This window comes from Xiphophorus maculatus, chromosome 21 (genome assembly GCF_002775205.1).
Source record: "Xiphophorus maculatus strain JP 163 A chromosome 21, X_maculatus-5.0-male, whole genome shotgun sequence".
Taxonomy (NCBI): Eukaryota; Metazoa; Chordata; class Actinopteri; order Cyprinodontiformes; family Poeciliidae; genus Xiphophorus; species Xiphophorus maculatus.
This window is the reverse complement of record NC_036463.1, coordinates 24,865,830-24,888,660: the sequence shown is the minus strand read 5'-3', so window position 1 is coordinate 24,888,660 and position 22,831 is coordinate 24,865,830. Positions and strand designations below refer to the sequence as shown.

Genomic DNA, 22,831 nt, shown 5'->3' with positions numbered 1-22,831 from the left:
TAAATGTTGACTCATAATAATCTGAATTTGTGTCGTCTGGATGTTTCTGCTGCGTTTGAACTCTGGACAACAAATCAAGAAGTTCAATTTAACTGAGGAAGTAAAACCAAAAGGGAAATATTTTACCATAAAACACAAATTTAAAGAGAAATCACATCAATTTAGACTCTAATCCATCCATCCGTCCATCCATCTGTCCATCCATCCATCCATCCATCCATCCATCCATCCATCCGTCCATCTGTCCATCCATCCGTCCATCCATCCGTCCATCCATCCATCCATCCATCCATCCATCCATCCATCCATCCATCCATCCATCCATCCATCCATCCATCCATCCATCCATCCATCCTCTAATCTCGTGCAGATCGCTGTATCATCTGCATACTGTGTAATCCAGGAGATTTTCTCTCTAGTTGGTTGTTTTCTTTCTTTCTCTAAATCATTCTGATGTTTTCTAACAAACTGAGGCTGAATTTGTTTTCTGGATGAGAATAAAGTCAATTTATTTACATTTTATCTTCATCTCTTTCTTTTTTATTTCGTCCTTTCTGAAGGTTTTTCTTCAGATTTTCCTCTTTTGTTTGTTCAGTTTTTATAATCTGCAAACCTTTTCACGGGTAAAATAAAGAGGATGAAACAGAAAACATCAAACGATAACTTCCTGATTCTTTGAAATCAGCGTCTTGCAGTTTGGAGCTTTTAGATTCATCATCAGTTCAGTTGTCAGGATTTCAGATTATTTCTGTTTTGTGTTTTCTGGACCTGATCTAGATGAAGTTTGCTTCATTTCTTCACCACGTCATGAAAGATGTAAAACTCTTGAACATAAAGCTCAGAAAAGTTTCCTTTGTTCAGGAAGACCCTGAGGCTCCTCGGTGGTTTGTGGAGGAGAACCTGACCCGTTCGGACCGCCGCTCGGCCGCAGGATGAAGATGTTTTGTGCCGGGTGAGCAGCAGCCGCTCCGACTCGGTGAAGCTGCAGACTAAATTTAAACGTTCTGCCGACTCTCATTGTTAAATTTAGTGCGAGTGGCTCGACTCCTCGCTCGCTGCATGTCTGCTTGCTCTCCCACATTCCTGACAGCCCTCCATCTCCAGATACAGACCCCTCCTCCTCTCCTCCCATCATCCCCTGCTGGAGGGAGTGCAGGCAGCTCTCCTCCCATCACACCCCTCCTCCCCTGCGGGCGGCTGCAGCCGAGCAGGAAGAGCCTCTCCGCCTGTCTCGGGCTGGTTCGGCCTGCTGCTGATGAAGGATCTGGGTGTTTCCAGCTCTGTCAGACATTTTGAGCTGCTCCTGTTTGGCTCCCTGCAGCAGCAGCGCCGCTTTCACACCGAACCACGAGAAGGCAGCAGCTGTCTGACACTTTTACTGAGTTTTGATAAAGTTAAGATGAAGGCAGTTCTTGTTTTCACTTCCTCCTCTCTGCTGCTGTTCAGTTGAGATGTTTCCAGGTTTGGCCTGAAGTTTTCCTGCTGTGCGGCATCAGAGGGGGCATCCTGCAGTGTTCCTGCGGCGTTCCTGCAGCGTTCCTGCGGCGTTCCTGCGGCGTTCCTGCTCCGGACAGGCCGGCGTGGCAGCGATGCTTCCTGTGGGACTCGGAGCTTTTGAGGAACTCGGTTCCTCGGGAGGAAACAGGATCTGAGGGGAGATTTAACCAGAACCAAGATCTCTGAGTCATGGCTGCTGCTGCTTCTTTCCTTCAGTTTGACCCTCAGTTTGGTTCGACCTGCTGGAACAACAACAGTTTATTAGAAAAGTAAAACCAGAAGCTCTGAAGCAGATCCCAGTTTGTAACCTGCTTCTTCCGCTCCATCATTTGTTCACTTGAAGCATCACAAACATTTCAACATCTGCTAACATTTTGTTCCATTTAGTCACATAATCCATATTAAATAACTGCAGCTTATGGAAAGCTAACATGTTGTTGGTTAAATGAGTTTGAGGCTCAGAATGAACCAAACAAAAAGTCTCAGTTTGAGTCTAAAACTCACAAACTGATGTAAACATGATGAATTTTACTATCTGGAAGGTAAAACAGCCATCAGTTTGCTCTTAGTTAGCTTTCTGAGGCTAATGCTAGTCATGATGCTACCACTTTTTACAACTTCCTGTAGCTGCTGAAGCTAGCTGATGTAAAAACAAACATGATAAATGGGATTTTATTTTGTGTTGGTTTGGGCACCGCTAACTAAAGAGCTAGCTGTGCTAACGCTGCCGTGCGAATCATAAATATAAGCTCTGCTAATGCTAAACTGCTACAACCACAGTGTTTAGTGGAAACTAATGTTAAAGCGCTAACTTCAGCCATGTTGATACAAACCATGTCACTCACTGCTCTCAAAACCATTCATGAGATTGTTTTACATATATTTGTTTAATTATCACCCAATTTAAGTTGTGTTGTTATGTGCACTTCATTTGTTAATCTGTCTTAATCTGCCATTTTCTTAATAAAGCTAAATTAGCAAAAGATGCTAAACCGCTACACAGAAAATTAGCTCTGCTTTAGCAGAATTAAAATCAACACTTTTATCCTTTTCTATGATATTTACACTTTAAACAGACTAAACTTTTCAGGAAATGTCTCCAAACTGCTCATTTTCTTACTTTATGTAAAGGCTAGCTGTGCTGCATTGCTAATGCTAATAGCTTCAATAACAGGAAGTGCATGGAGATGAAATTTCTGCTGTGAATTTTTGACCTGTTTCTTTTTTTAAATTAGCAAAACTCTGAAAAGTCTGAACAACATTCTGGAACTAAACTAAATTATTCCAAGGTCAACAAATGGCCCCCGGGCCACAGTTTGGACACCGCTGGATTAGACAGGCACCAAATCATCTCATCTTATTTTGCTTGTTTATAAAGATTATTGACAAGTTCAATAAAAAAAGGTCAAACTTTCTTTGTCATGTTGATTAAATGCATAAAAACTGAAAATCGGCCCAATAAACAGCGTTATAGCTGATTGTTTTAATTTGACCTAATATATCAGTGAAACAGTCCTAAATAAGCAAACACACACACACACACACACACGCACGCACACACACACACACACACACACACATACACACACACACACTCACACATACACACACACACAGAAAGACAGGCAGACAGATAACATGGTTACGTCACTAATCCAATCACAGCCTTTCACTTCCCCGTTCAGATTAATGGCTGCTCCGCCTAACGATGATCCACTGTGGATCCTCAACACGCTGACAGGAAACGACTCAGTTCACTCAGAAACGACTCAGTTCACTCAGAAACGACTCAGTTCACTCAGAAACGATTCACTTAACTTCACATTCTGAAGAGAAACCAGATATTTACATACAGCCGTGGTAAATTTGTTATCTTCTTTGTAACTTATGAAACTGATGATATTTTAATAAATCAAAGTATTCTAATCTCTGTTGAAATGAATCTCTGTTCGTGTCTCTTTGGTCCGTTTGGCTACATCAGCCGGGCAGCGCTCGCTGTTCTTAGCAAATGTCAGAACCAGAAACACTGTTACTAAAGGAAAACACTTTGTTTCATATCTAAAAAATATATTCAAGAAGATTTTATTTGTAAAAATCTCACCCTGTGCTGAAGGGATGAGTTCGACTGGAGGGCCAAACAAAATCATCCGGATGTCCCCAGATGGCCCCCGGGCCACACTTTGGACATCCCTGGCTAACAGGAGATTAACCTGGGCTTTATGGATGAGAAGAAACCAAGAAGGAAACATGGAGGAAACAGAATGACCAGAGTTCAAAGTTAGAAGGTTAGAATGGTCTAGTCAAAGTCCAGGCCTGAAACCAACTGACAGTCTATATGAAAAGAGTTTTCAGACTCTGCTTCACATCTGGTTGTCATGTCAGCAGAACTGCTCTTTATATTTTCATAAAGTAAACAAACGAAACAAAAAGCAGCAGAAAAACAAAGATCTTCTCTTTCGGCGCGTCCCACTCCAAACCTGTTCCTCTGCCGGAGCTGATTTGGGTTTTCTAATGAGCCGCTTTGCATGTTTTCAGCTCATCACTGCGGCTCTGCGTGCGTTCACCCAGTCACCAAACGGCGCAGCTGCAGAGACGCCGATCAGACGCTCAGTTTGGGATTCTGAATCTGCTTCACAGTTTCAGGAAACAAAAGCAAAGAAACTTTTCCTTCGCATCCTGAGATCCAGAGAGGCAGAGGAGCGAGTGTGATGTTATTTATTGGACTGTAACCATGGAGCTGTTGCCGAGGAACGGCCCATCGCACACAAAAGGGTGGATTCATCCATTCATCCAGGGGAGTTAAAGAAGAGGAGGAGAGGAGAGGAGAGGAGGAAGAAGAGGAGGAGGAAGAGGAGGAGAGGCATCCTGCGCTGCTGCTTTCCCAACCCAGCGGCTGCACAGTTGACACAGTTGTTGTTGATGAAACTTTACACACCCCGCCTCTTCCTCCTCCTCCTCCTCTTCCTCCTCCTCCTCCTCTTCCTCCTCCTCCATTGGAGCGCTGTCCGGACAGGCAGGCAGTCACATGAAGCCAACACCTGTCGGTGGTGTGGGGGATGAAGAGCACATGCTGCTGCTGCTGCTGCCGGCCAGCAACAGCAACACATGTTCTACTGACCGACCCGGCCTGGCCCGACCCGGCCCGGTTCGGCCCGGCGTCCTCCAGCGCAGCACAACCCAGCCGCAGCAAACTGCAACCAGACATGTGCTCTGCAGAAAGAGGAGGAGGGGGAGGGAGCAGCAGGCAGGGAGAAAAACCGGTTTCCAATAGAGACGGATGATTTGTAGGTAACAGTTGTTTGCCTTGCAGCCTGAGAGCGGCGGGCCGGAGAACCGGATCAGGATCAGCAACCGGGCCGCACTGATCCACACCTGCTGAGGCACAAGCTCCAGGTTACAGCTGCAGCACAAAAACCTGGAAACAGGTCAAAACCGCAGCACAAAAACCATGAAAACAGGTTAAAACCGCAGCACAAAAGAACAGAAAACATGCTCAAAGCAAAGCACAAAAAACCCTGGAAACAGGTCAAAACCGCAGCACAAAAACTTTGAGAACAGGTTAAAACTGCAGCACAAAAACCATGAAAACCGGTTAAAACTGCAGCACAAAAACTTTGAAAACAGGTTAAAACCGCAGCACAAAAACTTTGAAAACAGGTCAAAACTGCAGCACTAAGCCCCTGGGTAAAGCTGCAGCACAAACACCATGAAAACATGTCAGAATTGCAGCAACAGGGGCGTGCCGTGGTGGCGTAGCGGTTAGCGTGACCCGTACTTGGAGGCCTTGAGTCCTCGACGCGGCTGTCGCGGGTTCGACTCCCGGACCCGACGACATTTGCCGCATGTCTTCCCCCCTCTCCTTCCCTGTTTCCTGTCAGCCTGCTGTCATATCAGGGACACTAGAGCCACAAAAGACCCTGGAGGGGAAAAAAAACAAAAACTGCAGCAACAGGAACTTGAGTCGGGTTTTGCTGCTGCATCATGTAAACCTTCACCTGAATCATCGACCTGCTGATTCTGGTTTGATCTGAAACTTTGTGGTTGTTACGGCTCGTCTCTGTGCATCGCCCCCTGCTGGACGGAACCGGCGTCTTTCTACATCCTCAGATCAGAGACAGATGGATAGAGAGAGAGAGATAGATTAAGGTTATGTCGTTCTAACAGCAGAGCTCTCACATGAGGAAAGGTTAGGTTAAGGATGTCCAAAGTGTGGCCCTCTGGATGACTCTGTTTGGCCCCCCAGGTCACAAATCTTCAGTATTTTTCATTTATTTACAACATTTCTGTTTTCATTTACTACACTTTGCCAGAAAACGACAAATGTTGCCAGACTTTTGTTGCCAAACAAGGACAATGACCCTAAGTTCCTAAAAAAAACTAAATCTGTGATTTAACCTCCTGAGACCCTGCATCCTCATATGAGGACATTACATTTTTGTAAACACAGATGTAAATAATAACATTGATTGAATGGTCTTATCGTCACACAGATAGACCCAATGTCCTCGTCTGAGGACATTGGGTTTTGAGATAACCACTTATTGTAGAAAGCTGAAATTTCATTTTTAGGCCAATTGGGTCCTTATGATCCCAAATGACAAGGAGAAATGTATATGCAAAAACAGACCCATTGTCCTCATATGAGGGCATTGGTTTTGACATAGTTCAAGAGCACATAGAAAGCTAAAATTTAATTTCAACTAAAATTAGGTCATACTAATCCCAAATAGTAAGGAGACATAAAAAATGCACATCAAATAAAAGCCCGGGTCTCAGGAGGTTAATACAACAATGATTGATCAACAATGACTCAGATTCCACTATTACAAAATTCAGACTTTATTAAAATCTTGTCGATGTTGTTTTTTCTGTTTTAATATAACAATATTTAGATAAATTTGGCGCTAATGGCCGACAGTTTTGACACCTCTGGGTTACCCTAGATGGGTGACGGTTCCGCTCCGGTCCTCGCAGCTCCAGAAAAACCCCGTGTGTGTTTGAGTCGGGACCTGGAACGACCGGTTTTTGTGATGCTGATGCGTCAGATTCCGTTGCCATGACGTCGACTCACCTGTGGCTGCAGGGGGGGGAGCGGGGGCGCCGCCGACTAAAACTCACACAGTAAGGCAGACAGACAGAAACTCGAGGAAAAACACCGATGTTTCGGCTTGTTTCGGTTTGTTTCGGCTTGTTTTGAGTTTAACATCAAACTTCGGTTCTGGACCAGCAGGTCCAAACTGGAGTCAAGATGGCTGCTCGGATGGAAAGACATCAGAAGCTGCTGATGATCAGGAGAAACCAAACAACAAATGAGTCTGGAGTTTACCGGACTGGAGGTTACTGGGAGGGGAAGAGCGCTGCCTCCCTCTAGTGGCCGGCTGACCTTACTGCAGCTTCCTGATCAAAAACAACCAGCAGAAACGGGTCAAAGGTCACCTATTGGAGAAAAGCCACTGGAGGCTGAGATAAAGAATCAGCTGTTTTAAATAAAGTTGGTTAATTTGGTCGTTTTTATGTAATAAACTGATTTTCCACCACAGAATGAATTAAAATACCAGTGATGCTGGTTTGGATCTATTTCCTTGTCATTAAATTGTAAATCATGTTTTTTCTTTTCATTTTCATTTTGCATATTCAACATTCTGCGTTTTGTGCAAAAGTTTTATATTTTTCTTTATTTAAAATCCTAAAACAGAAATAAAATGTCCTGAAGTAGATCAAGACTTTTGTCTGTTTTAAGGCCTGTAACATTTGTTGCACTACAGAAGTTTGATTTAGCTGTTCTGAAGGCATGTATAACATTTAAAGATTGTTGCAGACCCTTTGACTAGGCCGTTGTAGTAACTCAATACTCCGAGGTTTAAAATGTTTCTGTGCAAAATCCAATAAATGTTCAAGATCAGTGAGACATTCAGTGATTTTGAAATGCTTTATTTGTTAGTACACAGTGTCATTATTGTTATGAAAACAGGAAAAAGGATAAAATCACATTTGATTTGGTCAAAAATCGTAAAACTTCATGAACAGGTTCAGTTTCCAGACAGAAAGGAACAAATTTTGTTTAATACAATAAATCAGTAATTAATTAGAAATTAGCTGCGTTAGTCAAATTTTCTCTGAAGTTAAAGACAAAAATGGGAATTTTAATTCTTTTAATTTTAAATGTCATTAAATGAGCAAAAGATAAAATTACAGAACAGTGAAGTTTTATAGAAGAATCACACTGATATGAAATGAATTAAAAACTGAAAACCTTTTAGTTGTAACATAAAGTCACTCTAATCAAAATTAACCACCTTGTCTCAACTATTGTGTTTTTTAGTGACACTTTTAGCTGATAATATTTAAATGCATCTAAATTGTCTTAATGTGGAAATAAAGAAGAGGACGTATAGGAGGACATTTTGTGTTTCTTTACAATAAAACAAACTTTTCAAAGTCTAACTTTTAATTTCTGGTCCTGCAAATTAAAAATATCTTCATTCTGAATTCATTTCCGACTCTGTCCAACTTGTATCTTATTCTGAAATCCTCATCCAGGATTTATTCAAATTTAATTAGAATTTACATAATTTTCCATCTGAAGATTCTTTCATTTATACTAAATTAATCTTTCAGATTTATATTTTTGGTCTTCAGAGAGCGATTATAGCTGATGAATTATCTGAACATGTTGATACTGGAAACACTGATCCTCAATGTGAAGTTTGATTTATGCAATTTGTTGATTTTAGAATAATTTCAAATGATTTAAGACAGAAAAATGATCCTGATGGATGTAACTTGTAGAATTTGTCGTTTCTTCTCACTGGATGAAAGGACAAAGGTCACGGCATGACCTTGACTTCCACCATTGCCGTCATCTAAAAGGAAACACAGCAATCAGTTTCACAGACAATTAGCATCAAGATGCTAATTAGCATCAAGATGCTAATGGTACAACAATCTGATTTTTAGGCTTTTAATGTCAAATTTAAGGTAAAATCTCCAGTTGGTGTTTCTAATGTATAGAGAAGATTTTTCTCAAGACACTTAGCAGAAATAAAAACGTTTTGTTTTTATTAGCTTATTAGCTATTAGTTTTATTAGCTACGTTTTAGCTCTCGTAGCTAAAACTTCATCAGATCTCAGCATTTTCCTCAGGTTATAGCAAATATTTTAGACTTTTGATAAAAGATTGTCGGATTTACCAAATTCAGTGCCAATTTTATCCTCATAAAAACAAACTTTGCCAAAACTTTAGCTTTGCTATGTTTTTGGTAGCTAGGTTAGTTTGACATTTATAACTTTTAGCTAATATTTTATCTTATTTTTTAAAAGTCTTTCTAGTATTGAGCTACAGTATCTTAAACTGTTGTTATTGGATTTTTGCACATTTAGTAGGCTAATGCTAATGACTTAGCAAGCAGTAACCACTTTAGCTAATGCTAAGCTAACATTTATTGCTGTAAACTGATAAATCTTGTGATAAATTAATGTAGTTTTAACCTATATCTACACAAAACTAAACAGTTTAAGTTTAGAATTTCATCTCTAAATACTTATTTTTTTCTAAATCGAGAAAATGTGAACCATTTTAACCATTTAGCTAACGTTTAGCTAATGTGTGGGCTGCTAAATCTATTTCATAATATGCCGGCAGATCAACTTTCAGCTGCAGTTTAATAAACATTTAATTTGTTATCTACTTAACTTTGCCTTTTTTAAGTTAATGATGACAATAAATAATTTTAACCAATAAATCCATAATAGGTAACTTTTTCAATTTAGCTACAGTTTATTGCTAACAGGCTAGCAAAACCCCATAATCTTTGGTAGTTTAAAATTTTGGCTAATATTTTATTTGCTACGTTTTATTTTTACATACTTCTTTTTAACCTCATCTGGCTGTAAAACTAATGTTGAAGTTTGATTTTGAGCGAGCCGTTGTGGCGTTTACATCGGGCAGGTTGTCGCAGTCCAGCACCACCAGGAGCGTCTGGAGTCCCGGCTTCGTTGGTTTGAACCCAACCTTGCGGGATATTTGGCTCATAGGAGGAATCGTCCTGGGAGAAAACATGTTTTAAATATAAAGCACAGGAAGCTGCAGGTGAGGCAGGTGAAGCGGGTTTACCTGTAGTTGTAGACCTGAGTCTCCAGCAGCCCGGCTCCCTCCATGGCCAGCTTGGCGCCGGTGAGGGGGAAGCCCATGGTGTTGGTGAAGGAAACCATGACGTACATGTCACGATTCACTTGAGGCTGCCCACTCAGCTGGATACAGGTACACACAACAACAAATCAGTGTGAAATCTTCAGACTATTGAAGGTTTCATGGACGTTCAGTCTGGGTTTTACCGTTATGTTCAGTGGTGGAAGCTTCAGGGCGATGGTCTTGACCTCTGACACTTCTACATCGTCGGTTTGTCCGGTCACAGTGACCTCCAGGCTGCTGTTAGAGTCCAGCTGAGAGACGTACTCCTGAGGCGAAAGCTCAAACACCTTAATGCTACCTGCAACAGAAACACAGACATATCCAGAATGTCATGGGAATCCCTGTTTAAGGCCAGGGATCTGCAGCCAAAGCCACTCACTCTGGAAGGCGTCCAGATCAAGCCTGAAGTCCTCGACTTTCAGTGGATCTGATGCGACCACGCCGGTGTAGTAGGTGGGGCTGATCTCCATATGAACTTTCACCGATTTCATCGTCTCACTTTGGTTGTAAAAAGTCACTGAAACCCTCAGAGGATCACCCACATAGCCCTGGACAGAGAGGGAAGAGGCAGCAGCACAGAGTTAAGGTCCTGTGTTGTACTTGGATCTGCAGAGGTCCGCCGGACACGACTGCCTTAAGATACTGGGTGCTACACAGAAAACCTCTCAGCAGGAAACAGCGTTCACATTGAACTGTATGTTAAAGATGAGAGTCTGTGCAACGAGTGGCCAATAGCCAACTGACTGCCACAAAGGTTTCCAACTAGCTTAGAAAACTAGCTAGCATCCATTTGGATTGTGGAAAACGAAGGAATTTGTCTGAGAAATGTAGTCCTTCGGTATGTTGGACCATGAAATCTCAACCATCTGTACATGACGGCCTTACCTCACACACTCCTTGGTTACCTAGCAACAACTTGTTATGTAACTTGCGCAGCAGCAGCAGTTTCATGTTACTCCAACATACTTCACTCCTCCAGGTCTGCATGTACTCACTGCCGACTCAAAGCGGATGTCCACCGGATGTAAACTTTTAGGACTGCGGACGCTGAGACGCATTGACTCACTCAGGAAACAGCGTTCACATTGAACCGGTTTGTATGCAACACCGAGCTGATAATGGCCTGGTGGTGATGGAACGGGGTTGACGACCCAACCAGCCCATCAAACTCACTAGTTTGTAGACCATTGGTAGACTAGACGCTTCACTGGTCTCTCGTGGTCAAAAAGTGAAGTTTTTGATTTACCGGTCAGTCTATGTTTCTACCTCATCTATGGTCATGAGATTTGGGTAGAGACTAAAAGAACAAGATGATGGATAGAAGCGGCTGAAATGAGAGTGTCTGGACTCTCCCTTAGAGACAGACGCTCAGCCATCCAGGACGGACTCAGAGTAGAGCCGCTGGTTCTTCATGTTGACAGGAACCAGTTCAACCTGTCAAATCTCCTGTTTTAGTCAGAAAATGACCATATTTTACCTCTCTGTCCCGCCTGCTCCAGTATTTCCCTTAAGTTTCCTGTACTGTAGTAATTACGTTGCACTACCCTTGGTAAGTTGTATCCGTGATGTCGTACAACTCAAAGCCTTATCTCTAGGATGGATGGATGGATAGTTTCCTTACCGCTTGAGCTGAAATCTGGATGGACAGCTTGGAAGCAGGAAAGTCGGAGTTGTCTCTCGAACATCCGTACTGCTCAGCCAGAGCCATGGTCTGCTGATCTGCCAGACTTCCTGCAGATTCAGATTTTCTCCATTCACCTTCCTGTGCTAATCTTGGTAACTTTGATCACATGACATATAAAGCAGTTTAAAATGACCTTCTGGATGCTTATAGGTCCCTGTGATGTCCTCAGGTCCCCAGCCGCTCAGTGACTTGGTGTAAATGAGCTTTCCAACATAAGTGGTGTCCACCTTGAATGGAGTCATATTGCCATACTTGTCACTCTTCATGTGGATCAGGTCACTGTTCACCTAGAGGACAGTCAGCTTATTACTCTACTGATTTATCTGATGACTCAGGTTTAACGTCGATCTCCCTCCAGTCTGACCTCAGCGAAGACGAAGCCGCAGTCGAAGGGATGACACAGCTCACCGTCCCTGATGGCGATGACAGGCGCCGGACCGCAACGGAAATATCCTGGAACACAGCGAGACACAGTTGGGATAATCGGTGCTTCCTGTGGGTCTGGGATGTTTCTGTTGTTCCGCCTCACCGTCGTTGGTCTCCTGCGGAGTCGCATCCACCACCTGCCATCCGGAGTACTTCTGTGGAAGATCGACTCGCTTCATGAACGCCTCGTTCCAACAGTGGAAGTTCCTGCACAGAACCAACTCAGTGACTGTTGTTGGCCATAAACGGTTAGCCTTGACGGCCGTGGCGGTCGCTGACAACCCAAAAGGTTTAAAAACCCTAAAAACAGGTTAAGTTTGTTCCTCGGAACCGGTATCGTGCGGAGCGTTTGGACCAACCAGATGGAGTCCTGGGTGTTGTGTCTGTCAGGCGTGCCGTCCGGCTTGAAGATGAGTTCGGTCTTCAGGTTGCCCGTGTTGTCGTGGGCTGAGTTGAAGTTGGTGATGACTCTTGATGGGATCCCAAGGCATCGCAGGACTGCAGACAGACAAACCGTTTAGCATCAAATACTCATTTCTGTTCAAACTTTAACACTTTAGCTCAGACAATAGAGAAGAAATATAAACTATTTTTCTCCATACTGTTTTCTATCCTCTGATTTCAGCAGCATCATAAGCTGCTAATCTCATTTTAACATTTTTGCAGATCCTCTGAGACATTTTTACACTTAAACAACAAACTTTATCAGAAATCTACTTTTTGCAAATACTCCAACTCTTTTACCCAGAAGCTTTTGGTCTTTTAAACAACCAGCTTACCCTTTCAGCTAACGTCTCATGTATTAATCCTGTCACCTCTTGCTTTTGCAAACATCTAGTTGGTATTTTTAAATGTCAAGTTTTTACATTTAGCAAACATTCCAGCTGTTAAACTCACAGCTGTTAGTCTTTTAATGCTGGTTAGCTTTTGCTCAATCAGAGCAATGCTTTCGATTGCTTTTCTCATTTGGCCAAACATTTATCAAACATGGTAGCTATAAAAATTCAAATTATTCAAATTTTAGCTATTACCAGATAATATTACACACAGCATTTATTTATTCAGGCAATGTTCCAGCTCGAAAACCAATTTTGACTGAAATCTCAAACAACAAATCAAATTCTGGCCATAAAAGTGTTTTTACAGTGTGCTGCAGTGTAGTTTTTTACAGTGCGTCTTACAGGTGTTGAGGACGCCGGCGTAGACCCAGCACTGAGCAAACGACACCGGCGCTCCGGAGGTGTGGTACTTCTGCAGGATGCTGGCGCTTCCTGTCCAGGTGGTTGGCGGCGTCCCCATGGAGAAGTCATCGCTCCAGTTCCCAATCAACACGCCGTTGTCATCCTGGGAGTTGATCTAGAGGTCAAAGGTCAGGGAAATAGGTTTAGTTTACAGGTTGAGACAGAAAACCAACAAAAAAACTAAATTTAATGCTTGTTTTATGGATTCTGAATGAAGTTGTTGGTGTAAATAAAACCTGGTTAAGATTCAAAAACCGAATCGTCTCACCAGAGCAGATGCAGTGCGAACCATTTTCACCACGTCACCGCGGTTATGAATCGGCATCCTGCAGGCGTCCATGATGTAAATACAGGCGTCCAGAATGCCTTCCTCAAACTGCAACAACAAACTGCAAAGGTTAACGGCAGGTTCAGGCGGATCTGTGCTCTGCTGGTTCAGCCGTCGGCCTACCTGCCCGTACACCCAGCCTCGCTCGGTCACTTGGTCCGATGTGCCCATATAAATCAGACCAGTTGAGTTCAGAACGTACTCAGAGCGTCCGGCGTCATCCGGGTAGAAAACATCATCATCTGCAAACATGATCAGAAACCGACTCACACTGGCCCAATCAAACGCCACTCAGATGTTGTTTAGTGACTTTATTCACAAAACAAGAAGTTCTTTCAAATAATTGTGGTTAATATAAAATGAAAAGAGAGAAAGTAAAATAAATAAACTATTTTCTTCAGGTTTGCTCTCAGATGTTGAACCTAAAGAAGCTTTTAACCTTTGGAAACAGGAAATTCCCACAGTGAGCTCATTATTTCGGTGTACCTGGATTCCAGGGGTTGAACAGCAGGTAAAAGTTGGTGTTGGGGTCCTTCTCGGTCCGCTGCATCCCGTTTCCCATGGCGACGGCCACGTACATCCGGTACAAGCCCACGATGGCCTTGGAGCTCGCCGTGACGCCGAGGGAAACGACCGTATCTCGAGCTTCGACAATCTGACCGGCCCAGACCGCACCAGAATGGTTACCGAAGTTCACCACCACCAGGGACTCCTTGTTGACCGCAGGGTCGGCGCCTGGAGGACAGAAATAAAATTCACACGAGACCCAGGAAGAGAAACATTCTGAACAAAATGACACGAGCGTTCCTGAATCTACTCTGATTCTTTTAGCACTGAGTTCAATCAACATGACTCGTCTTGAAGGTCAGAGTTTTGGAGAATGTTGTTTTGTCAGAAACGCTGATACTGTCTTCACTCCACAGTCTTAATGTTCTCAGTGTTAGGAAGTCGATGCAACTTTCCCATGTCAATGTTACTGTTTCTGATTTTCCAGTAGATTGTAAACCGATCCTCCGTTTGGCAAAGGAGGGATAAATCTTTGTGCCACTGAATATACGCTTTGAATAAAAAAATATATTTTGCATGAACTCTGTGAGATTTCTCCATCTGCAGAGATTTTTTATAAAACAGTTGAAGCCTGTAAGGCAGCAGAACTGGGATTAGCAATCTGGTTATCAGGCTTGTGGATGAAACCATCTGGTCTTGGACCTGCATTACTAATATTGCAGTTTTATGTTTATATAGTCCAGGCTGTCTCTTCAAAATAAGAGTCTGGTACTAAAAGAATTGCAGTGAACACATTGGTCTTTTTGCCCCCTTATTGGGTGGAAACACTTTTAATCTGAAGCTGGATTAACTGAGTTTAGAACCATCAACCAAAGAGTGACGTCGTTCTTAAAGCAGCAAAACACACATTGCTGTTCTCTAGCAAAGAGAAGAAGACGAGGCCAAAGGCCAACAGCTCAATGAAGCCAAAACACTTCTGGCAAAGTCAGCAGATACTTTATACACAAGGAAACCAACCAATCAGAGCCAAGATCAGGCCTGAACCTCACCAATCAGAAACTCCAGCTGGAAGTCGTCCTGTGGCGTCGCCGGTCGGTTGAAGGAAACGTCGATGATGAACTGCTGGCCGCGGCGCACCACCAGGACGTCGGTCATGTACTCGCCGGTGTAGTGATGCGCCGCATTGACCTCCTTCCGCATGTCGACGCCCACCACCGACAGCTCGTCTGACGCAGGCGGACATTTTGTTTTTAGTGATTCAGCTCGTTCTGGCAGCAATAAATCATTGGAAATCGAATCCTACCAACTCCAGGTTGAGCCGATTTTGGAATGAGATCGGTTTGTCCGTCGAAAGGCTCGAACTCACGGAAGTCATCGTGATCAATGTGAAGGTTTTTATTTGGCACCTAAAAGAGAAACAGAAACAAAGAGAAATGTTGTTTAACTTATACGCTTTGATAATAATGATAATAACGTTCATGTTGGGATGTTTACCCGACTCGTGTAGCGAAAACTTTTTTTCATCGTGGAAAATCTTTGTGTGAAATCAGGTCTGATAAAAAGAGGAAAGATCTGAGATGTTATAAAACATAAAAAAGTTTTTATTCTTCGTCTGAATGTGGAAACGTTTTGTCTTCAAAACACAAACACATCGTTACTGAAAACCTAAAACTAGAGGAAAGAATGAGGCAGCAGAAATGCTAGAACCCGCTGAGTCACTGGTTGCCATGGTGACTCCCGCTCCTTTCAGGCCAGCAGTTTGTTTAAAATGAATATTTTAAATGAAATATTAAAAACTAGAAGAATGTTGTTGAATGTTGCAAACATATTTTTATATTTAAATCTGATTTTCCTTCATTTATTACTGAATTGATTTGAACAATTACTATTCATTTATTCATTTTGTTTAGTAGTTTTAAGTGGGAATCTTTATTACTAAACCTGTGAAATACATTTATTTTACCAATAAAACCTTAACTGATTTATTATTTCTTCATCAATTGAACTTTCACCTCTGATCTGAACAATATCATTAATAACTCCGTTTCTGTCCAGAATAACTAATAAAATCATATTTTTATGTTTAAAGAACATAAAATACAAATTTAAATCTTCAACTTTTATATTTCAGGACCAGTTTGTTTTCTAGAGTCACGTTTCTTCCTCCAGATTTACATCATTGATTATTTTACCATAAAAAGTTGAATCATTCAAATAAAAGTATTTCAGTAAAGTTTTTCATCTTTCTGCTGAATTTTCTCTGAATGGTTTTGCTGATTAAATGGTTCTGGAGTTGGAGACTCACCGTCCAGACGGAGACGCGTCGGCCTGACCCGGTTCTGATCCGACCGGCGCAGCATCACTTTTATTCACTCTCACCACTTCCTGTTTTCATAAAGCCGCTCCAGAGTTTCCTCTCCTTCTGAGGACAGACACTTAAAACCAACAAACTTTTCATTTAAATTAAATAAAAATGTTTGTGTTCAACAAACATTTTTATTTATATGATCAGTTTTTACTTCTAATGAATCTAAATTATTGTTGGAATTTTGTCAACTTCTTGTTTTTAATTCAAATGAATGAATTTCTGACGTCATTTGAGGAAAATCCTCAGAAAACAGGAAGTTTGTCAGACTGAAGGTGACCTTGACCTTGACCTTGACCTCTGCTGCATTTTCCATCAGCGTTTTATACAGACTCTGCAAAATTAAAGGATTTATACAATAAATAAAATATTCAGAGAGAAGTTCATTATTTTTCTACAGAAAGTCTAAAATAAAATAAATTTAAATGTGTTTAACTTGATCTGTTTTATAACATTAATATTAAATCATTAAAACAAACTGGAACTGATTAATTTATATTTTGAAGCACATCAAACCGTTTCAGGATGAATTCACTTTTTCACATCCGATGGCGGCCATCTTGGATTTTAGGATTTATTTTATGGATTATTTTTATGAATAAATAAAAAAACAGAAGCACCAAATGGTTCAGAGAACCGTCTACCGGCTGTTCTGCAACAAATATTAATAATGAACGACTTTTTATTTATTACACTGCAAAAATACAAAACCCTACCAAGTATTTTTATCTAGTTTCTGGTTCAAATATCTTAATAAATCATTTCATGAACCTGCAGTTTGTGTTAAGTCAATATTTGAATATTAAAATAAAATTCCTAATTCCACTGGCAGAAAAATGTCAGGTTATAAATGAAGAAAAGTATTTTTATCAATATTTCAGAATATTGACTTTTAAAAAGCTCCTATTTCTTTTTGAAAAGTGACTGTAAACCAGTTTTGATTGATTTCTCTGACATTTGCATCAGAATCTAGATCAACTAAAACTTGTTAAGGTTTGGTGTTTTTGCAGTGCATTCTGCTGCCAGGCACCAAGAAGGTTTTGGGTTCAAATACTGAAATAAATTTGGTCAGAGTTTTTCAACATGGGGAGCGTGAGCCAAACGGGGGACAGAGATTCTGCAGGGGGGTCAGGATATTTCAGATTTTTCAAATATTTTTGTATATTTTTTAATCTAAAGTTAAAATCATCCAACTTGTAAAAACTGATGAAATGAAAATAAAGTATTTCAGTCAGAATTTAACACATTCAGTGAACAGAAGTTTGTTCATTCTGGTAAAATTCTGCATTTTATGTAAAATATCACAATATAAAGCATTAACTTTGATTTTCTAGTTTATTTTTTCAATTAAAATGTTAATTAGGCTGAAACCCTGGATTGGTCCAAATGATTCATATCAAATCTGAGTTTTATTCACTAAAGTCAGGAACATTTCATAACGATAATAATGGATTTATTTGCCCATTAAAGCAGATATTAATCGTCTCGGTCAGTTTGTGACGTTTGGGGAAGTAAAGTTCCTCCAGAACGTTCTCGGGTCGCAGCGACCCGTTTCTCTGGTCGTGTTTGGAGAAGCTGCAGAGAATGAAAATCTGCTGACTCGGGGTTTGTTTCCTCGGGTCGCTCCGACTCGCTGCTGCTCATCGCTTCCTGTTTTCTCCTAAAGTTTCTCCGGATTAAACCGTCCGACAGATTAAAGCTCCAGGTTTTATGTTCAGGTTGATGAACAAGCAGAGAGAAAACGGGTTTAAAGGGAAACTCAACCAGTTCATTCAGGAACTGATGTTCTCAGATGTTTATCAAAGAAAAAAGGAGAAAGTTTTGAGGCAGACATGTTATTCAGGTCATCTTACAAAATGTGTAATTTGAATGTCGTTTATCAGTTTCATATTTCATAATCAGCTTTTCCATAAATGCAGTGATTCAGTTTGTGTTTCATAAACACTTTAAGGAATGTGAACAAGATTCCTAATGAACCTGTTAAAGTTTATAAATGTTTACTTCGGAAAAAACAGAAAAGATTTGCGTTTTAAAGGCTCCTGCATATACATTTCCTCACCAGCAGAGGGCGGTGTTGGCTGGTAAAACAAACTGAATCCGTCATAAAACTCAATAAAAATAACTTTTTATCTTATTAGTTTAGTTTTTAGTGAATCAGGAGAAGAATTGATCATATCAGACAGAAGAGGATAAAAAACGGTTCAAGATTTAAATAAAAACAGGAAAAATAACTGGAGGCAGAAGTTCCTGCAGTTCCTGTTGTCCACCAGCAGAGGTCACTGATGTCCCCAGTAGCCACACGTGGGGCAGGAGGTGAGAGAGTCTGTCCAGCTGTGTGCCGGCTTCTGATTGGACAGATGGTCCAACGGTAAAAGTCTGGAGACAAGGTCAAGCAGAGACATCACACCTGGTGGGCTGCGTGGCCGTGCGGCGTTTGGACCCACGCAGATCCACGCAGACACCAAAACAGATAAAAAATGATTTATTTTAAGTTTCTGTGAGAAGGATGTATCTGAGAGAGGCTCTCTCTGTGTGTGTGTGTGAGTGTGTGTGGGGGGGTGTTGGTGTGGGTGTGTGTGTGGGGGGGGTGTTGGTGTTGGTGTGTGTGTTTGTGTGTGTTTGTGTGTGTGTGTGTGTGTGTGTTGGTGTGTGTGTGTGTGTGTTCTCCTGCTGCAGCGCCGCATCACCTCAGGAAAATATGTGCGTTAATATGCAGCAGAGCTCCGGATTGTTTCAGATTCTGCTGACGTCAGCAGGAGGAGGAGAGACCCCCTCGTTGTGTGTGTGACTCAAACACACACACACACACACACACACACACACACACACACACACACACACACACACACACACACACACACACACACACACACACACACACACACACACACACACTCGTCTCCCTGAGTGGGTGTGAGTGAGAGATCCTCGGTCATTCATTATTTCCAGTTTTTCTCTAATCTCCGGTTTGTTTCGCTTCACATCCGGTTTAAATTTAATCCAATGAACTGAAATGAGGGGAAAAGATCTTCAGGGTCTGAATGGAAACTTTATTCCAGATCCAAACAGCTTCGGTACATTACAGACTGACAGACTGACAGACTGACAGACTTTCCTGCTTGGAGGAAAACGTAAAGAAAGCGTGTAGTACCACCAGCTGCCAGTGGGGGCGCTGTTTCATAAGATGAGCTCGGATCGTTTTTAAGGTTTGAATAAAAACCTGTTTACTTCACTGATTAATAAATGTCATATTTCCATCTGTCCTTCCAGGAATTTAAATTTAATTTCTCTGTTTTTACACTTTATTACTATTAATTTGATTAATTTCAGTGTTGTATAGTAACAAAGTACAAATACTTCACTACTTTACTTAAGTATATTTTGGAGTACTTCATACTTTCCTCGAGTATGAAAAATTTTGATGACTTTCACTTTTACTTCACTACATTTCCGAACTTAATTGCGTACTTTTACTCCGATACATTTTCAATGTGTGGTTTAGTTACTCGTTACAAAAAAGCGAGAGAGAGAAACGAAGTGTTTTGATCCCACCTACTGATTAGCAAGTAGCAAGCAGGCTACCGAACAAAGTCCGTAGCCTGCTTGCCTGGGCTTGTTCATCACCTCCAATAGGATACACCTGCTTAGCTTCTCCTAGTGTTGGGGAAATTAGAAATCAGAACACCTTGCAGCGGGTGGGTGGGTCGAACAGAGAAGAGTGCTGCCCGCACTGACGCGGCTCAGGGATTACGTGACACGCAGCGCCGTGCCCTATAATGCACTGTAAGCTATGTAATGTGTTTGAGGCAGTTGACCAAAATCCCGGACAATTTTCAAATTCCCCCCGGACATCTTTTTAGGTCTGAAAAGTAGGACATGTCCGGGAAAAAGAGGACGTCTGGTCACCCTAGTTCAATGGGGGACAGAAGCCATAGCGATAGCAATTTAGACTGAATTTAACGAATATAGGAAAGGCATGCAAGTTCTAAGCCACAAACCATTAACATGTGCTACTCTTTAAAACTGGAACAATTTATTAGCAGGTTTCATTTTGCCTGCACTTGGTTGGGTACATTATTTTAAGTTTATTTGACAAGTTTATCAAAATATAAGAAATGTCATTCAAACTTGCCTTGTTTTACTTTTTACTTGTACTTTTCATTACATTACTTGAGTACATCCATTTTTACAGTAATTCACATACTTAAGTACAAGAAGTTTCAGATACTTTAAGACTTTAACTCAAGTAACATTTCAGTCAGTGACTTCGACTTTTACCAAAGTCGTATTTTGGAGAGGTACTTGTACTTTTACTTGACTCTGAGATTTCAGTACTTTATACAACACTGATTAATTTCATGTCACGTTTCACATCCAGCCGCCTGGGCCGGCCCAACGTTGTTTGGGGCCTGGAGCAGAATGTGACAGGGGCCCCTGTTAATTAAGATCATCAGTATCTCAGTACAGATGATCTCAGCTAAATAAACAATAATTGTTTGTTATTTGCTGAGACGTTTTTATGAACAAAACCAGATTAAAATCCTCAGATTTTGTCTATTTTAACACAACAATAAAAAATCTTAAGATTATTCTTTGGATTTTCACAAAGTAAACTTTTAAATATTAAAAATGTTATTTTTTTAAATGTATCTTTGTTGAAACATTGAATAAAATGTAACCGTCTCAGAATAAATCAAATTTTAAAATGTTTCTTTTGTGTTTTCTCAGTTTATTATTTTTTAATTAAATCCTTTTTGCAAAACAATTTAATGCAACTAATAACTGTGAAGTTATGAGTTATGGGCCTAAATAATGTTTCAAACTATTATTGATAAATGATTATTATGTACAAACATGTTTATTGAAATGATAAAATTAATCCTACTGCTGCCAATTTACACATTTTAGTTCATTTTATTAAATGGATTTATGGTTCCATTTTATTAAAGTTCAATTCAATAGTTCCTAGAACATTAATAACAATAATTTGATTTATAAAAACTGAATCATAAATTAGTCTGAAACCTAAAATCTGGTTTGAATCTCTGCAACAGTTTCATGTGTCAAACTGGAGGCCCGGGGGCCAAAACTGGCCCATAAAATGGTTTTATGTGGCCACATTAACAAAACTCCAAGTGATTAAATATTATTCTGTCAGTCAAATTAAATCTGTTTTATTTACATAAAGGGACAAATTATAATGTAGAAAGTTGTTAAATATTATTTCATTTTTATTTCAGAGAAATCTGCAACAGTTAATAATAAATAGTTTTATAAATACATTTTAGAACATCATGATGTTCCCAAAACACAAATTAGTTTTTCTAAGTTTGTGCTCCTCTTTTTTATGTCTATAAAAAAATTTAATTTCTCCAGGAAAAAATTACAAACAGAATTTTTCTTCATTGAAATGGAGGGAAGTGCAGCAGCCTTGTTTCAGCCAGCTGACTGGCAGTGCTGTGTGACTCTGCATCTCATCAGAAGGATTTTAAACCAGAGAAAAAGCAAAAACCATCAGATGTGAAGGTGAAACATTTAAACCAGGCGGGTCCAGAGTGGGTTCTGGAGTCCAGAGTGGGTTCTGGAGTCCAGAGTGGGTTCTGGAGTCCAGAGTGGGTTCTGGAGGCCAGAGTGGGTTCTGGAGGCCCGGCATCCTGCATGTTCTAGTTCCTCCCTGGTTTAACAACCTTTCAGCAGGTAAAAGTTCTTCTAATGATCATCATTGGATCCAGGTGAGTTAAACCAGGGAGACACTAGAACATGCAGGATGCCGGGCCTCCAGAACCCACTCTGGACTCCAGAACCCACTCTGGCCTCCAGAACCCACTTTGGCCTCCAGAACCCACTCTGGCCTCCAGAACCCACTCTGGCCTCCAGAACCCACTCTGGACCCGCCTGGTTCAAACCTCCAGCAGCCGTCGGTCCGAAGCTCAGGGAGAAAAAATTAATGAACTGGAAAAATTTAGATTCAGGAAAAACATCAGAAAATGAGAAAACTGGAAAAATATCCAGCAGGAAGAAACCAGAACCAGAACATTAACCAGAACCAGAACCAGAACCAGAACATTAACCAGAACCAAATGAAAACGTTCGGGGAGTTTCTGAAGAGTCCAAACTGAAGACACTGAAGTAAGACACTGTGTTCTGCTGGGCCCACCAGAACCAGAACCAGAACCAGAAATGAAACAATGTTCTGATCTCATGAATGCAGGAAACTAAAACTTTTGGGTCTGAAACGTTTTTTCTCTTTTTTTAAATGAAAAACATAAAAATCAGTGAAAATTAAAATATTTAAATCATTTTAATTCTAAAAGCAAAAATCTGATTTATTATTTAAATCAACGTTTAAGTTTTTTATAATGTTTGTCATAAATTAACACATTTTGTTATTTTAGTTTGTGATTCATCTGTTTATTTCAGTCAGAACATTTTAGTCATCAAGTCCTGAAAATAAACCAAAGGAAGGAAACGATCCTAAAATATGAGGATGATGATGATGATGATGATGGATGGATGGAGGGATGGATGGAGGGATGGATGGATGGAGGGATGGATGGAGGGATGGAGGGATGGATGGAGGGATGGAGGGAGG

General features: G+C 40.9%; 1 protein-coding gene and 1 long non-coding RNA gene across 2 annotated transcripts; both read right to left on the bottom strand.

Moving 5' to 3' along the window:
- Positions 1-530: 530 nt before the first annotated feature.
- On the bottom strand, positions 531-5,313 carry LOC111606241. Its single transcript, XR_002751993.1, has 3 exons — positions 5,273-5,313; positions 3,599-4,912; positions 531-1,739 (listed from the first exon to the last, which is right to left on the bottom strand). It is a non-coding gene; the product is annotated as an uncharacterized LOC111606241 (long non-coding RNA).
- Positions 5,314-7,828: 2,515 nt separating this feature from the next.
- Positions 7,829-16,232, bottom strand: f13a1 (coagulation factor XIII A chain). The gene is made up of 18 exons (XM_005811708.2): positions 16,180-16,232; positions 15,369-15,426; positions 15,178-15,280; positions 14,924-15,100; positions 13,854-14,102; positions 13,491-13,609; positions 13,308-13,415; positions 12,980-13,154; positions 12,158-12,296; positions 11,902-12,005; positions 11,737-11,825; positions 11,506-11,659; positions 11,310-11,419; positions 10,068-10,236; positions 9,832-9,986; positions 9,611-9,747; positions 9,437-9,542; positions 7,829-8,360 (listed from the first exon to the last, which is right to left on the bottom strand). The coding sequence occupies exons 2-18, from the start codon at positions 15,396-15,398 to the stop codon at positions 8,325-8,327; spliced, it is 2,160 nt and encodes a 719-aa protein (XP_005811765.2). The 5' UTR covers positions 15,399-15,426; positions 16,180-16,232; the 3' UTR covers positions 7,829-8,324.
- Between the last annotated feature and the right edge of the window lie 6,599 nt (positions 16,233-22,831).